Here is an 18,600-nt window from a genome sequence, read left to right on the forward strand (position 1 = left end):
AGAAGACAAATCCTGCTTCTTCTGGCTTATGAGCATCTCCATAATCAGGTCACTGGCTCTTGTCTCTCTGGCATCATCTCACTCCACCTCACATGCTTTAGCTACACTGGTCTTTATTCCTTCCACGTGGCAAGTCACTGCAGTTAGTATCTTAGTGTTTTTGTTCCCTCTGCCTATGTTGTGCTCATCTTGTTGATTTTCACTTGGCTAGTTCCTTGTCATTCTGATTTCAGCTTTAATTTCATTTCCTTAGAAAGCCCTTCCCTGTTTTAATTATCTGCATTGTACTTATTACTGTTTTTTAAAATCTGTGGGGCATTAAGAAAGAGTTTGTTTAGGAGCTGAAATTTCAAAGGAGCTTTAAAGGATGTGTCCAGTTGGACATGAAGGATGGGGTTGAGAGTGCGGGCACTCTAGGCAGAAAGCAAAGAAGCAAAAATAAGCAGAAGGAGCAAATAATCCTTGTACATGAAGCATCAAATACATTTAGAAAAGTAGCAGTAATCATCTTTCACTTTTTTCAGGGTAAATATAAAATAACCTGCTATTGATGTCTGCAGTGTTTGTGTTAGTGTTTTGCTTCAAAAAAGTATTACAGAGGGGCGCCTGGGTGGCACAGCGGTTAAGCGTCTGCCTTCGGCTCAGGGCGTGATCCCGGCGTTATGGGATCGAGCCCCACATCAGGCTCCTCCGCTATGAGCCTGCTTCTTTCTCTCCCACTCCCCCTGCTTGTGTTCCCTCTCTCGCTGGCTGGCTCTATCTCTGTCGAATAAATAAATAAAATCTTTAAAAAAAAAAGTATTACAGAAAGTTAATTGAACCTTTTTCCAACAAATTAAATTGTTACATTTTGGTAAATTACTGTGTTATTAAAATATGCATTATTCCACTGCTTGTACATGGTGGTAAAATCTGTAACTCTGAAAACAAAAAGGTCATAATTTATTTGGAAAGCAGGTAAAATAAGCACTGCAAAGTCTTCTATTTTTTTCTTAATAAATTATTTGCTTTGTAATTTAGGGGTATATTCTACATGCATGAGAATGCTATTTAGTTAAAATGTTGATTTGATCTGTGACCATCAGCTTAGTGCATAACATCAAGAAAAGTGCTACAGGAAATAGTTTTGCTAACTATTTTGAAAAAAAAATATGAGAGAGGTACTTTTTAAATCTGTATGCACCATTGTGGTAAGGAATTCTTGGTATAAGATGGGTTCGATTAACTTTTATTAATGCTTAGGAAGTGTTTCTGAATTCTGGAGTAGTATCGATTGTCTGAAACACTAATTTTTTCTGGGAATTTTTATGCTGTGGACCATCCCCTTTGATTTCAGGCCTGTGCCCCACTGTACCACTGGAGGACTGAAATGAAACAGGAAAGAGAGCCCGTTGGAACATGCTTCCTTCAGGATGGAACGAAGACTGTGGAGTATGCTCCATGCAGATCGAGTATGTATAGGAAGTTGTACCAGCTTTTAAAAGAGGGTTGGGAAGCCTAGTTTGTTAAAAACGTGTGTATTAAAAATTATAGACATATTGTGTGGAGTCAAAAGATGCTCCATTGCTTCTCTAACGTAGATGTGGGACTCCCTAGGATTGAACATTTTGTTGCAGTAGGTCTACGTCAGGCCCGGGGACCTTCCTTTTGAGGAAACTCTACAAGGCAATTTAATGCATACCAAAGTTTAAGAACTAGAGCTTTATATTAATAATGATGTTAAATGTAAAAAAAAAAAAAGTCTTAAAGAGCCAGAGTTTAAGGAAGGTGAAACATTGAGCTCAGGACTCTGAGTTGGAATTTTCCTCCTTTGATTTTCTTTTTAAGTAATCTCTACACCCAACCTGGGGCTCAAACTCAGAACCCCAGGATCAGTAGTCACACGCTGTACTGACTGAGCCAGCCAGCCAGGCACTCCTGAATTTTCCTTCTTTTAAATCAGAGTTTCTCTGTCAGTCTGTTATCAAGCTTACTCCTCTTTTGGTGATCTAAAAGATCTCACTTTGTTGTCCAATATTATTTGAAATTTCAGAAGAAATTTGTATTGTGACTAAAGGTGATTTTGAGCGCTTATAATTTTGATAATGTTTTTCCAAAGGAGATTCCAGTTCTTTTTTGTTGTTGTTTTTAAAGATTTTATTTATTTATTTGAGAGAGAGAGAGAAAGAGCATGAGTGGGGGAGGGGGCAGAGGGTGAAGCCAACTCCCCACTGAGCAAAGAGCCTGACATAGGGCTCCATCCCAGGGTCCTGAGATCATGGCCTGAGCTGAAGGCAGATGCTTACCTACTGAGACACCCAGGCTTCCCTTAGGCCGATACTTTTTATGTTCCTATGGTCACCAGATAGTTTAGTAGAGAGAATTAGTAGTAGAAGTATAGCATGTAAGACTGTTACTGCTAAATTCTTTTTTTCCATGTTAGGTGACTTAGGACAGCAGGCCAAAGGAATTGTTCAGTCTTCAAAATTCTAAGCACTTGAACCTCCAAGCAGTTGCAAATGATTATTATTAATCATTTATTTATTCACCCAGCAACTTGACCCTATTTGTCGTGAGGGGTACACATCAAAAGTACCTCCCCAGAACTGCATTATTTATTAGGATAGGTCAGCAAACACACCTTACCCAGAACCGAGGAGGTTGGCAGCCCTTTACTCAGTGCTTGGCACCATCTGTGTCATCACCTGTATGTTGCTGTTTTGGTCACAGTACTGTTGTCTTTGTGGTATGTGGAAAATGTGAGAACTAAATTTGTGTTTTTAATTGCTGTGTAGCAAAAATGTTCCTGTTGTGAGAAGATAATTTTATAGCTATGAGGAATGGGCTACCTCTTGTGTGCCAGCTGTGTAACTTACCACTTACGTGATGGACACACATGTAAAAATCACCCTTATTCTCACATGATAGATGTGGGAACTGAAATTCAGAGGGTTGCAAGTTTTTTTTCCTACATCTTCTAGTAGTGAGTGGTCTAATGAGGATTTGAGCTGGGTCTTACTCCAGATGAATCCTTTCCTTATAATACTAACAATGGGAAATGTTTTCCACTTCAGTTACCTTGGTGTTAACCACAGCTTATCTAAAAAAATACATCCTGCTTTCACAAATACAGGTTTGGATTATTCTGGATGTGTAAGAGTACTTGGTACCCTTCGGAAAGCAAGCATTCTAATGATGATCCGTTGTGGATATACTGCTGGGTTAGGCTGGTAGTTTTTGTCCCTTTGCCTTTTCAGTGATGACCAGTTATTACTCAACATGTATGTAAAGGATGAAGGCAGTATTTGCATGATGTATCTGTTACATAATGCTTTTGTTTATTTGGTTTAGGCACAGAGATTTTACATATAGATATGCACAGAAATTGTAAAATCTTTTTTTTTTTAAGATTTTATTTATTTATGTGACAGAGAGACAGCCAGCGAGAGAGGGAACACAAGCAGAGGGGAGTGGGAGAGGAAGAAGCAGGCTCCCAGCAGAGTAACCTTATGTGGGACTCGATCCCCGAACGCCGGGATCACGCCCTGCGCTGAAGGCAGATGCTTAACTACTGCGCCACCCAGGCACCCCAGAAATTGTAAAATCATTTTAAGCCTTATTTTCTAAAGTATTTAACATCCAAAATAGATCAGCAAACTGGCTTGTGAGCCTTTTTTAATAAATAAAATTTTATTGGAAGACAGCCCCACCCATTTGTTTAATGTTGTTTATAAAGTGAGAGCCGAGTAGTTGCCACAGTGACCATATAGCCCCTAAGTCTAAAATATTTAGTATCTGGTCCTTTACAGGAAAAGTTTGCTGATCCCTGATCAAATAATAAAACCTCAATCTTAGAAAACGCAAAAGAATAACTTCAAAAATCAAAGAGACTGCTTCTTCCTAATAAACCTGGCTTTCAGTATCCCTTGATCATTGTACCTGCCTTTTGGCTCAACCTTTGCAATATGAAGCTACCTACAGGCCCAAATTACAAGGGCAACATGACCAGAGGGAAAAAAAAAATGCTCAGGAGCGGGAATCTGAGAACCTGGGTTATATTCTCGCATTTTGCCAACAGCCTGCTGTAGCTATGCGTGATTTATCTAATCACTCTGGGCCATTGTTTCACTTTTACCAAGAGTAAATTTGGTAATTACTGATTCAGATAAAAGACTTTAGAGGTACAGTTTTTGTATTTTGTATTTTCTTCATGCTTCAATAAATTTTGCAACCAGTGATTGATTTGGCATGGGAATGCCAATTTTGAAAGGACTACGTTGCTAACCTGATCACTTTGCTTGCTTTGGTAATGGTAGTTTGTGGGGCTTTTTGTTGTTTGTTTGCTTTTGTTTTCAGCAAGACCTGTGGGGACACCCTGGGCATGAAACTTCCTGTCTGTAAGAAATTTCTTTATTCCTGATTATGTTTGCTTTTGGCTTTTCATAACTATCTATGACCCAATGGCTTTACACAATAGGCCAGGTGTCTTTCTTTCTAGAAGTTCCAGAGCCACGAATGATGTAACTTAAATACTTTCAATTCCAGGCTCAGGCTGGGTCCTTTGTTCCTTCTACTTTCTGGTGACATTATTTGTACATAGATTTTTCTCACTTAGGAAAACTTGTTGCCTTTTCTTTCCCCTTGATTGTTACTCAGGAAATGATAAGTACGCCGTTGATTTGAGATCATGCAGGTTAATGGTGTGGACACACTGAGCTCAGATCCATGCTCTCTTATTTACTAGCTGGCTGACTGTGGTCAAGTTACTTAATTTCTGTAAGCCTTCATTTCCTTATCTGTAAATTGTAAATAATAATGGTATCTCTCATAGGATTGCATAAGATTTTCAAAGATAATGCCTTGGAAAATGCTTTACTACAGTACGTGGCTCACAGAAGGGGTTTAATAAACATATGTTAGCTGCTCTGACTATCATAATCAGTAATATTATTTATAATGCTGTCAGGCTTGACAAATGGGAGAAATATTATTCACCTGTAGGAATAAAAACAAGCCTTCACTGAAATAGCTTGTAGTTAGCATGAAATTCTTTACGTTGGCATAAACACTCAGTTTAATACATACCTGTTAAGAAAATTTTAAAGGACAGTTATGTTTTCTAGCTAGACATTCTGGGAAACCAAATAAAGCAGATAAATATACAGTATGATAATCAAAAAGGGATGTCTTTATAAGTGGCCTGAAATAGTTCCCTGAATACAACTTGAATAAAAGAAATAAACGGCTGACTTGAGGTCAGAGCAGAATTCCTCAGTATGATTCACTAGATACTGGAAACCCCAGCCCACATTTTCCCATTCCCTCTTGGTTAGAAAAATTTACATTGGGGTTGCATTACACTCTTGAGGCTATTTTCTAAAACAAATTCTAAATTTAGTTATTAAGTGTGTAATCTTGGGGCAGTTCCCAGGTTTTTAAAATGTGTTCAAAATTTTTGATGGGAGTATTCGACAAAAATTTTTGGAAGTTGTCCTTTCAGTTGTACTGAAAATAGATATTTTTGGTTCCTGTGTTTGGGTGGGAAATTTAGTAATACTCTAGCATAGTTATTTATATATTATAACATTGGCTCCAAGAATTCCTTGATAACTAAAGACTAGTATTTTCATTGTTCCTTGTTATCCTCAAAATAAAACAAGGGAGAGTCTTCAGGTTCAGCCTTACCTGTATTCTAGATACAGTATTACTCATGATTAGAGTTAATTTAAATTAATTGGGTAATTGTCCAGAAATCGTCCGCTTTTGTGAGAACTACAAAATAAAAGGTAACTACAGAAGAGTCTGACTATTGACTCTGTAATCATTTGGAAAATAATTGAAAGTGTCATGTTTAAAGATGTTCACGTTCATTAAACTGCAGTTCTAAATATGTCGTGAAGATATTTCATATTCTGCTCTTTGCCGAACATTAAGTTAGGGTCTGGCTGTCTCCCAAAATTCTGAATTATGTTTTTAATAGATTTTTTATTGTTGTTGGCTATAAAATGTATGTGTAGTAATTATGTATTAGGAATGTATGTATCTCTTCACTAGTATTTGTAGTAAATTTGTCAAGACCCAAGTTAGCAACTGTAGGGTATTAATAGGAATTTAGAATTGAAATTTTTAACTAGTAGATCAAAACTCATCTTTGTTTTATGAAATCAAAGTAATGGATCATAACCAGTAATTTTTAAAAAATAGAATGAAATAAAATAGAAAATATCAGAATATATTGTACATGGTAAGAGTGATACTGTTTTGTGAAATTTTGTCTTATTTATGTATCTATTAAATATACATATAATATGTATATGTTGGGTTGTATGGGTTGCAATATATAATCTTGCTGTGGGTTGTGGTTGAAAATAAGTTTTAAATCTACCATTTTAGGTGATGTTTCTGTTTCCTGGTGACCATTCCAGGTACTTTGATCTCTTGCCATATCTGAGAAAACGGTGCTGATAAGAATGCATACTAACTTTTCTAGAATGTGATAATAACTCATTAAGTGTCTGAATGAATGAACATTCCCAATTCGTGGTACATTATCTTATGATTACAGTGATACAGTTTTTCTCATGTTTTGTTTTATGTTATTTGTTTTTGGGTTTGTGTATATTTCCAATTTTTTTATTTTAGAAAATATTGATGCTGATGGACAGGGATTTTGTCAAGGAGGATTCAGCATTGATTTTACCAAAGTAAGTTCTCATTTAAGACTGAATGAGATTCAGATCTGTCTCATCATCTAAACCATTGTTAAAAATTAATTGCTCAATATTTAAGCTTCTCTATAACTATTACCTGTTTTATGAAAAGAGCTAATAAAAATGACCCATGCGTTTTGATATTCTTTGCCTTATGTTATTCTTTCCCTAGCAGGCGTTACTTATTTGAAATAGACATCAGAATGGGAATGGAGGATGGTAGAAAATCTCAGTAGATGCAGATAACCATTATGACTTAATATTAAAATTTCCAGTTAGAAAAATTTATATGATATTAAAGTTTTTCCTGTTTGACTGAAATTGATTTTTCAAAAATCTTGTCAGTGGGAGCTTTGTTACAAAATTATAGTTTAGTTACGAAAAAGCTGAGAAACAGTCACGTTTGCCATCTATTGTGTGCCTCCAGGCACCAAGTTAAGCTGGAGTGCCTTAATTATTGTAAAAAATTTCATGTGTGGCTCTGTGTATTTTTCACTAAGCTAGTATGCTCTTCAGAGTTGATAGTTTTTATCTGTTTTCCTAAAATAACAATTCAGTGTATGTTTTCAAAAGAAAATTCTCTTAAGTATTTTTCTATCATTTTCTTTTGTGTATGTGGTTTTTTTGGGGTGGAATATATGAACATTTTTAATATCAAATTGAGAATATTAATTATGCCTAGAGAACTATTACATATATTGATTAAAAGTAGAGCTTCCTTAGAGAGCTTACTATGGCTTTCTTAGAAAATGCCTTAGATTTATTAAAACAATAGAAACTGTACAATTATGTGATTCAGAAAATTAAAGCATTTTCTTATTTTTTGAAATTTGTATTTTACTGAAATTTTTTTCTAGATGAACTGTTATTATAGTTAACTTTCTTTACTACACAATTGATTTGAATCACTCAATTTGAATTCAGAATTCAGAATTTACTCATAATTACTAATAATTCAAAATTTGAAGAAGCAAAACAAAGAGAAGTATATTAATAAATATTAGCTTTAAACTTAAATGAAACATTTTCAAATAGGTATTGTTTCAAAAAGAGTGTCCATGTTTTCTGTGCCTATGCCCGTGCAACTGTAACCTCAGAAATATTTTCGTACCATGAATATTCATTGCTAAATTAACTCTTTACTTTCTTCAACTCTTTTCTAAAAGATATCCTTTTAAGGCAGAGAATTTGGAAGTATCTTTTTCATAGCCAGGGCAGGAAATTGTCTGTTGAAATCTTCTTAGGGCTGTATATATATATATATATATATATGTTTGGAGGGGGAAACCTATTTTTTTCCTCTCCAGCAGGAAGAAATTTCCAAAATATGCTCAAACACTAAATCCAGTTTCCTTGAATTAGATACTTACAGTTTGTTACAGATACAAAAAATGCTAGTCAAGTGTAATTTGTATATATAATACACCCTGAAAAGTTTACCAACTTCATTTCCTTTTAGATCTGCAAGACACAAAAAATAACTTCTCATTAGTCAAAGAATTTTTAATGATTATTAGGAAGGAAACTTGCCTATGTAGTCACAAGTATAATAGACAAAATCAATGACTTTTTGTCTTTATTATAACTCAAAAATATTGGCAATAGTACTTCATAACAAGTATGCGAAGCAGAAGGTCTGTAGAATCATTGTGTGTATGTATTTGTGTATTTTCATGTATCAAATGCCATTATAACTCTTTATTGATTTGTATTGTATTTTATTGTATTTTAGAAAAGGTGCAATGAAAATTTACTGAAAATGAGTTAGAGTTTGAGATTTATGATTTTGTTGTATATATACTTGTATATATAGCTTTTATCTATATTAAATGTTAGACGTGTACGTATGTATGGCTTTTATGTGTATTACATTGCTTTCAGTTTTCAAACTGCCTGTTTTTAAATACGTATCTTTTTGTTGTTTGATTTAATCTAGGCTGACAGAGTACTTCTTGGTGGTCCTGGTAGCTTTTATTGGCAAGGTAGGTTAATATTTTTTTAAAATTACTCAGTCATGATGGTGTATAATGCTTGCTTGGCTTATATGCCTATGAGATTTTTCAAATTATTTTAAAGAAGGAAATTGAAAAATACAATTTAAGTGTATAATCACTGTCTGTTACACAGTATTCTTTTTTAAAAAGGACTGTAATATTCTATATATAGTATGATATATAGAAAATAAAATACATGGCATATTGTAATATATATTATATATATTCCTAGGAGAAAATAAAACAATATTTTTAAAGTAAATTATAAAGTAAATCTATAAAGTAATTGAAAACTATTTATTGCTTCTTCATCTCTGTACTCGCGAGGCGATGATGTAAGTGTTAGGAAGTGCGGAACTGATCGATGACAGGCAAAGTGTGGCATTCTGAAAGCTCATGGTTTTAAAGTATTTTGAATTTGCTCATTAGAATATTTAAATGGTTATTTTCTCATTAATTACTGACATCAAGAATGATTTCTTTGTGTTTGGGGAGTTTTTAAAAGAAAGGATCTAAGTTTCAAAAGAATATAATTAAACTGGCATCAGTATAAAGATAAAACACATTCTTCAGTCGTTCTGGGAGGCCCAATAAAATTACCATCTGTACAAATGCATAACAGATCATTATTTGCTGACAATTTGAAAACAGGTAACCAGATTTGCTTACTTGCTTTACTTTATGTTTCATTTATTATTAGGTACACACAGTTATTTAGCTAATATATTCACATGTTTGTTTTCTGCTAAAAAGTGCTGTTTACAAGGTCAGAACTTTTGTTTTTTTGGCATTCTGATTTTCAAGCATTACCAGTATTTGGAAGAACTGGAAAAACCTATGACTATATTGATGTGCAAGTACTTTCTAAATCCGAATTTTACTTCTGTGCTCTACTCTATGTTTTCCTTACTTGCTTATTTGTAGGAGAATGCATGCTTAGTTTTGGTTTGTAGAAAACAAAACTAAAGAAAGAGATTTACTGAAGAAAAATAGTAAAGAAAGAAAATAAGAAGGAATGAGAAATGGGAATAAGTGAAAAGTTGAAAGGGATGGTGAAAGAGAGAATGAAGAAAAGAGAAAACTCAGGGAAAGATGGATCAGCATACTAACTGAAACAGACGAATTTGAATTTCTATGAATTACACATCTATTGGAAAATGAAATGATTTAGGAAAATCGTATTGGGTTTTACAGTTTTAAAATGAAAACAAAAATAGTTCTAATTGCATACAAGATTAAAATAGGAGGTATTAATGCTTTCTAGTAAGATAAAAAACATGGATTTATGTTTTTTCTTCAGTGCTAGTTACGTCATTCAGTGGAGGGGAGGGAGGTGTCTGCTGGGAAGGCCTGGGAACCAAAGATTGAGTCTGTGATTCTCAGCCAGGACCGCTTGTTACCTCTGCCTTTTTAAGAGACACAGCTGTGAACATGTTTAGAAGACTAGTTCTTTTTTTTTTTTTTTTTAAGATTTTATTTATTTATCTGAGAGAGAGAGCACAAGCAGGGAAAGTGGCAGAGGGAGAAGAAGAATCAGGCTCTTCGCTGATCAGGGAGTCCAAGGCAGGGAGGCTGAGGCAGGAAGGCAGGATTTGGTCCTAAGACCTCGGAATCTTGACCTGAGTCAGAGGTCGTCTGCTTAACCGACTGAGCCACCCAGGTGCCCCTAGACGACAAGTTCTTTTAATACCTTGAGTATTATACAGTGTCTGTTCATTCCTATTTAAAAGTTAGGACCGATACAGACAATTGATACTGTGTTGGTTGGAATTTTATTATAAATGGTCTAGGATATGTAACTGAAAGACTCACTGGCTTGGCAGAGAATATTTTGTTATAAAATTAAAATCTGCACATTTTACCCTGAATTAATAAGTATGTCAGAATGAATTTTGCCATAGATCTCAGAATTATCCCTGTACAAATAGTTAAAATTATAATGTTTTATTCAAAAGAGATGATGGGATTTTCCTGTGTTCTTTGATTCAAGAAATAGTTACTGAATTCTTGCTATGTGTTGGGTACTGTTTAGGCACAGAGGATAAAGTAGTGACCCAAACAGAAGGTTTTCCTACCCTATAGACTCAACTTTTGTGACTGGACAGAGTGAAACAGGAGACGATAAACGTTAGCTATAAATTTCTTTCGGACACAGCAGAAATGAAGAGATTATTTTCTTCATGACATTTGATAAATTACCTTTCTTAGGGTAGGGAACAATCTGATTTTTATGTAGTGCTCTAGCTTTCTTGTCTACCTGATAACTTAAGGTTGTGAAGAAAAGTGAACTCACCCATTCAGGCCTCTTCATAAAGGTATCCAGATAATTTGTGGGAAAAAAAATCAGTTGAATCAATTACTATAAAAGTAAAAGTATTTAATTATTTCAGTAGATATTTCAAATTCTAATGGATTTGTTTGGGAAACAGCCCTTGGTTTTATTATTCTAGTTATTTAACATCGATTTTTTTGTGAATTAAGACAAATCCTGTATTCATAAATTTTGTTTACTATCAGTGACTAATTTTAAGAACTAGCTTGAATAGAAGTAATTGTGACTTTAAAAATATCAAATTTCAGATTTAATATTATGGAGAGTTATTTAAGGCTAAGAATTAGAAATACTAATCTCTAATGCTATTTTTTGTGTGTATGCAGGTGCCGTCTATCGTCTGCATCATAAATTCCCATTAGAAACTTGCTTTATGTATATTTTTCAGGTCAGCTCATTTCGGATCAAGTGGCAGAAATCGTATCTAAATACGACCCCAAAGTTTACAGCATCAAGTATAATAACCAGTTAGCAACTCGAACTGCTCAAGCTATTTTTGATGACAGTTACTTGGGTGAGTAAAACCAAAATATGGATTCATTTTATGGCATTGCAGTGTTATTTGTCCTAATTTGCATATGCTACCTTAAGCAGGAAAATCTTTTATGTTGAAATAAATTAAGATTTTTTTTTTAAATATAGAGAACAGGAATGTAACAATTTCAAATTGTTATTGAGTACTTAGGTTATGTTATATTTCAGTAGTGGAAATTGAAGAGTGGTTATTTATAAACTAATAATAATAGATAACTTTTGTGTTTTTAATTTATTATTTATTATTTATTTTTTAATTTAATTTCTTTTTGAGAGAGAGAGAGAGTGTAAGTGAGCAGGGGTTGGGGGAAGGCAGAGAGAGAGAGAGTCTTAAGCAGGCTCTAAGCCCAGAGCAGAGCCTAAGGCTGGGCTCAGTCTCACAATCTTGAGATCATGACCTGCGTGGAAATCCAGACTCTGACGCTAAACTAACTGAGCCTCCCAGGCACTCCAATAATAATAGATAAGTTTTAAAGTGTGCTCACATATTCTAGGCATTGTTCTAAGTGCTTCATCTGTATTAATTTAATCTTTATAACAAGTCTATGAAAGTATACTGCTGTTCCATTTTGTAGGTAAAGAAACTGAGGCACAAAGAGGCAGCTTGCCTAAAGTCACTCACTTAATAACTTGCTGTTCTAAGATTCAAGCCCAGGCAGTCTGAGTATTAGGCTTCTGTTCACTATGTTATTCATGGTATTAAACTATGGTCTTTAAGATTTACTAAGTTTTGTTACCTCCCTTTAAATTTCTCTTATTAAACCAAGTACACATGACAGAGATAGTACTTTGCTGATTGAGAAAGTCTATTTGTTGCTCCTTTAAGATGAATTACAGATTTACCATTTTTTAAAAATTGAAGTATAATTGACTTATAATATTATATTACTTTTACATATACAACATAGTGATTTGTATTTTTGTATATTGTGAAATAATCATCACAGTTAGTCTAGTTAACATTTATCACCACGCACAGTTAACAATTTTTTTTTTCTTGTAATGAGAACTTTTAAATTCTACTCTGTTACAACTTTAAATATACAATGCGGTATTCTTAATTATAGTCACCATGTTCTCATTACATCGCATGACTTATCTATAAGTGGGTATTTGTACCTTTTGACCACCTTCATGCATTTTGCCCATCCGTCACCCCCTGCCCCTGGCAATCTCCGATCTCTTCTCCTTATCTATAAGGAATTTACTGTTTTTAACTGACTCCTTTGTAAAATTGATAAAGCAGTCTTATTTTTCTAATAGAGATATACTATTTGAGTGTTTAACTGTTTCCTTTAAATCCATTTACCATATACATATAAATCTGTTACCCCTAGAGAACAAAATATTACAGGACTAAGGGAATATTTTGACCCTTGAACGATGCAGGGCTTAGCTGCATCAAGCCCCTGCACAGTCAGAAATCTGCATGTAACTTTTGACTCCTACAAAACCTAACTAATTGCCTATTGCTGACCAGAAGCCTTAGCAATAACATAAACAGTCAATTAACACATATTTTGTACGTCATCTGTATTCTATACTATATTCCTACAATAAAGTAAGCTAGAAAAAAAGAAAATGTTAAGAAAACCATAAGGAAGAGAACATGCATTTACAGTACTGTACTATATTTATTGAAAAAAAATCCATTATAACTAGGCTTGTGCAGTTCAAACCCCTTATTCAAGAGTCAGTCCTACATGAAAATATTTTCAAGGGAAGCCTACTCAGCAAGTATGTTTGTGCCCTGACGGTGTTTCACATTTTGTTCCCCCTTTAGGTTATTCCGTAGCTGTCGGAGATTTTAATGGTGATGGCATAGATGGTATGATGCCCTTAAACTATATTTAATCCTTCTTTAAAAATATAGACTAAGCATTTGAAACAGGTGGCATTGAAAAACCTCAGCAGTTTAAGAGTTTGAAACCATTGTCGTATAATGTAACAAGAGAAATGAGGGAGATGTTAGTACATTGACTTGAGCTTGGTCTCTGTTAAACTTTCTCTAGCAGCCACTGAAGGTTGAGCCGGCTGGTTGCCGGGGGCCCCTGTGTCTTCCCTGTCTGCTCCTTTCCAGCCCCTAGCATTGTAGTTTTTCTTCAGCTTCTTTGTCCTCTTGGAAGGGCTGAGTTTCTTCTTTCTGTAGATGTAATTTGTAACTTTCTGGGCTCTGCCTGTAAGACTGTTACCCCATCCTCTGTTTTTCCATCCATCTTCCTTCAGAGCTCAATTTAGGAATCAGAGACCCCATTCCTGGGTCACTGCCACCTCTACCCTATTTCACTTTGCTCTGTATTCGTTTTCATTGCTGTACATAGAGCTTTCTTTTGTTCTTAGGTCACTTTATCTTAGCCACTCTCTTTTTAATAAGATTACAAATGCCTGAGGCACACATGCACTTATTTGAGGGTTCTCAGGAATCTTTCTGTATTTTGTAAAGATTTGATTTTTGTAGTTAAAATATGTTATGGTCATTTATTCTGGAGTACCAGTTTTTTAAGATTTTTAAATTTGTTTTCTACTCAAATAACAAAACAGAACTTAACGCCTTCTGACATATCCATTTCCTCCTGCAGTTTTCAATATTGGTCTTGAAAATGAGTAATTATGTTTTTCTTTTCAGACTTTGTTTCAGGTGTTCCAAGAGCGGCGAGGACTTTGGGAATGGTAGGAAAATTAAAAGGAATCTAAAAAAAAAATCTCTGGGTTATCTTATATTTTACTGTATTTCATATGCTTTGTTTTTCCTCCACAGGTTTATATTTATGATGGGAAAAACATGTCCTCCTTACACAATTTTACTGGTGAGCAGGTATGCTTTTAAAATGTTTTTGTTCATTTAACATTTTAACATCAGCATTCCTAATGTTTTAAAACTTTTCTTGGTAATATCATAATGGTTTACATTGAATATATATAATTATTGGTTTAATATTCAATATTGTAAATATAAGATAGACTTTAAAGAATTCACCTTTAACCAAAGTAATTTGGGTAAACAGAGCCTTTTGTAATTGCACATTATGGCTTGTTTTTTTGAGGAAATACAGAAATTGCACACATACGTGTCACATGCACAAAACCAAAAAACTTCCTTTTTCTTTACTGATGACATTAAATTCTCCTTTGAAATGATCTGTGCCTTTTAATTTTATTAGTTGCAAACCAAAGCCTGGCACAGATGTGTACATTATAGATATCATAAGTAAACTTCGTCTGTAGTACATGAAATAAAACATTGTTCAGTTAAAAAGTAGTACTTTCAATTATATAAGACTGATGAATCACTGAGCTCTACCTCTGAAACTAATAATATATCATATGTTAATTAATTGAATTTAAATAAAAAATATTTTTTTAAAAGTACTTTTAGGTACTAGACATTCTCTGCAGGTACAGGCATTTTATAACATTTTGTATTATATATCTCAGAGAATTAAATGACAAGTTAGGAACGACAAAGGGAAAATTAGCAAGTGCAGGAAAAATAAATGTCTTTCAGTTTGCAGATCTGGGTGGGATTCAAGCCCACTTCTTGCTCAGAAGAGGTTGTGAGGCTTGGCGAGAGGCTTGATAGAGTAAGGAAGTAGACTCATGGTCCCCGGAAACCTCTTCCCATGTGTGGCAGTCAGGGTCGGTGCACAGCACAGAATGGCCTGTGGCAGGGGGGGTTATCCCTTTGTGCGGCTGTGACTTCTTGACCTCCAGCAGCTTCTCCTGTCGGATGCCCACGTATATCTCCAGACCATGTTGAACACAGTCACGATGCTTTCTTTATTCTTCCTCAGCGCTTTGTGGTGGGGGGGGTGGAATATAGACTTTGCTTTAGAACAGAGCTAGCTCTAAATTCTCAGTCTTATTGCATCGGACAAGGTATATGCCACTGTAAATATGGTGGATCGTTTGTAAAAAATAGGGATACGGGTAACTTCCTTATGGGGTTATAGTAGCAATCAAATGAAAACATTTCAATCCTGGTGCCCAGGGTAAAACTTATCTCAGTAAATGCCCTGCTTTCTTTACACTTTCAAGCAGAGCATCCTGCAAGACTGGGACCCGAAAATAGTATTCTGTTAAATTACACTGCAAATACAATACACTTTATACACACCCTCTGATCTGCAAATACAATATACTTTATTCACACCCTCTGATCTTGTAATTGAATGCAGAGTGCCCCTTTCTTTGTCTTCAGTTACACTGAATCAACCCAAAATAGATAATGTAGGAATCTCCTGTGTCATTGCCTCCTGATAGCTCCACTAATCAAATTTTGGAAGCTTTGCTAACTTTACTTTTTTTCATTTGTTGACTCATTCCTCACCTTAGTTCATCTTTAAACTGTCATTTCTCTTAGTTTTGCTTTGCATGTTGGGCTGTCTTTAGAACTTTTCTATTCACATTTATTTCCAGCCAGGCTGCTCATCCGTGATGGCCAGCAGTCCCTGTGGTGGGGGAAAGGGCATTCCTTCTCTCTCCGTGTTAATCCTGTAATAAATCCAAAAACATCCGTACTGTGTATAATTCAAAAGCAAAGCCACTGGCAAGTAATCAGTTGAGATGTGAGACAAGAACAAAGTCATTCCAATATCTTTCTAAAGAGTGATTTCTTGAGAGTAGCAGTGTTTTCACATAAGGAGAGCCAGTTATGATCTATTAATAATTATTATCTGTTCTCTTCCCTGCATAAACTCCCACTGATAACTTCTTGGGCTCATTTAAAACTTCTATCTGTGACTGTATGCCTTTCTGATTGTGTGTCTATGTCTGGCACATGTTGAGTAGTGGAGAGGAAGGGAGATAGTAGATTAGGCCTGGGAAGGAGGGGGTTGAGCATTGATTATACTTGAATTTCAGTGGGATGTGTTGAAGACACTGAAATGATATAATGGGATATGTTTTGCCCATAAATCTAGGAAAATAAAAAAGCCTCATTACCTGATTGTGTTGATAGAATAAACAAAAAAGAAGAAATTAAGATTGAAAAAACACTATGTGCAGAGAAAAAAATAACCCTTTCTGTTTGATGAATATACCAAATATATTCACTGTCCAAACTAGTTGGATGAAATGTAAACATTTCATTCTCTTTTTGTTATCCAGATGGCTGCATATTTTGGATTTTCTGTCGCTGCCACCGATATTAATGGGGATGAGTAAGTTTAAAAAGATGTTTCCAGGAACAGTTTTCCTCTCATGTTTATGAATGCTTTACTAAAACTAAACATTATTTTCTTCTGTTTCTTTGTCCCCTTCCTGCTAATCTTTCTATTTAAGGAACCAACTTGAAGCAATCTTATTGGGACTATGAGAAAACCTCTATGTTCATAATTTCTTTCAGTAGCTTTTATGATGTGAAGGAATAAAGTAATTTTTATGAATTATAGTTTCTTAAAGGAGTTAGAGGAAGGTTTGAATTTGAAGTGATTTTATGCTTCAGTTTGGTTATGAGAGATATGGAAAGAGGGAAACTGAGTTTTAATAAGAAAAAATTATTAATAGGTGGAATTTGATCTTGCTTTGGTGAGAAAGATTTTGTCTTTTAGTTATGCAGATGTGTTTATTGGAGCACCTCTTTTCATGGATCGAGGTTCTGACGGCAAACTCCAAGAGGTGGGGCAGGTGTCCGTGTCTCTGCAAAGAGCCTCAGGAGACTTCCAGACGACCAAACTGAATGGGTTTGAGGTCTTTGCGCGGTTCGGCAGTGCCATAGCACCTTTGGGAGATCTGGACCAGGATGGCTTCAATGGTAAGATCAAAGTTCAGCAACGGTGGGTTCCTAACTTTGTGTCTACCCTCATCTGTTGGAAGTTCATACTAACAAATCTTCCTGGAAAGAAGCATTTGATTGACAGTGACACACCGGGTTAAACGACAGTTGCTCTTTTTCGTTCAAAAGCAGGGGGGAGAAAGGGTTCTCATTAGTTATTATTCATAGAACCTCAAATTAGAATTTTGCTGTAGTTAATTTCTGAAAGGAAATCTGCCTTCCCAGGGAGCCCAGTGTAAGGTGGGGATTTTCTGTCTCTGTCCTGCTTTGCAGCAGCGCCCTCTACTGTCCCATTTGGATACAAATGTAAAAAACACACCCAGGTACATTGTCAAGGATGCCATGTTGACTACAATTGCATCCCTCAAAGGTAGGATTTGCCATTCATATTTTTAAAGCCATAACTTTGTTGTGGCTGTCTAAGAAATTCTGAAGGAGGTTATAACTCCGCTCGTGGGGGCAAGTAAAAAATATAAGCTCATTGTTTTATTATAGTCCCATTTAATAATTTAATTAATATCTGTAGGTATCTTTAAAAATCAAAGTTAGCTTTTATTTTAGAATAAAAGCTAGATTACAAATTATCAAGCCTTTAAAAAAAAGAAATACTATTACAAAACTCTCTGGAGATCACAGAATAAAGTTGAACTGTTGGTTTTTTGAATAACCGATAATATTTAGGACTATGCCCCTTAAAATTTAAAGAAAGTTATAAATTAAAGAGAAAATGTCAAAAATACAGTTGACTCATATCTTCCACGTAGTAGTGGAAAAGGAAAACGTTTTTTGAGGCTTCGAGACCATTCCACTCCTGCCTCTCGGGTAGTTTTATGTCATGCACTGGAAATGTCATTTCTGAGGTTAACCCTAAATGTTTTCAGTGTTAGTGAGAACTACTCACAGAGACATCTTGCTTCCTAAAATAGAGTCCTAAAGATCTTTACTACAAGAGAACATAAATCAAATGGAACTCTGGTGTAAAGTTTAAAATAGAACTTGACAAGAACAGCATAGAACAGATTAAGCTATTACTTATTGATAACAAAGCTACTTAGAAAACACAGGACCAAATTTAAGGTTCTATCTTGAATAAATGTAATGAGTTCTTTGCTATAGCAGGACCTCTGTCTCTGGGTTTTCTGGGAGACCCTAGGCATGTTTGCTATCCCTTTGTCTTACGGGTATTCCAGCCACTTTAAAGAAAGTTTCCTCAATATCATGATCTGGCTGACACCTCGTTCTGCTTTCTGTATTTTTATCGAAATGTGTGATCTGTGA

The 18,600-nt window shown here is 35.0% G+C and overlaps 1 protein-coding gene across 4 annotated transcripts in view; it reads left to right on the forward strand.

The window, feature by feature from the left end:
* ITGAV (integrin subunit alpha V) overlaps positions 1-18,600 on the forward strand; it is a 99,775-nt gene that overhangs the window by 42,825 nt on the left and 38,350 nt on the right. For all 4 annotated transcript variants that reach the window (XM_045806273.2, XM_045806275.2, XM_045806274.2 and 1 more), the window contains exons 4-12: positions 1,337-1,451; positions 6,622-6,683; positions 8,626-8,671; positions 11,404-11,529; positions 13,333-13,377; positions 14,176-14,219; positions 14,308-14,364; positions 16,656-16,708; positions 17,099-17,301. In XM_045806273.2, the coding sequence (XP_045662229.1) occupies positions 1,337-1,451; positions 6,622-6,683; positions 8,626-8,671; positions 11,404-11,529; positions 13,333-13,377; positions 14,176-14,219; positions 14,308-14,364; positions 16,656-16,708; positions 17,099-17,301 (751 nt within the window). The remainder of the gene's footprint in view (positions 1-1,336; positions 1,452-6,621; positions 6,684-8,625; positions 8,672-11,403; positions 11,530-13,332; positions 13,378-14,175; positions 14,220-14,307; positions 14,365-16,655; positions 16,709-17,098; positions 17,302-18,600) is intronic.

Source organism: Ursus americanus, chromosome 1, assembly GCF_024610735.1.
Source record: "Ursus americanus isolate L20-20 chromosome 1, mUrsAme1.1.p, whole genome shotgun sequence".
NCBI lineage: Eukaryota > Metazoa > Chordata > Mammalia > Carnivora > Ursidae > Ursus > Ursus americanus.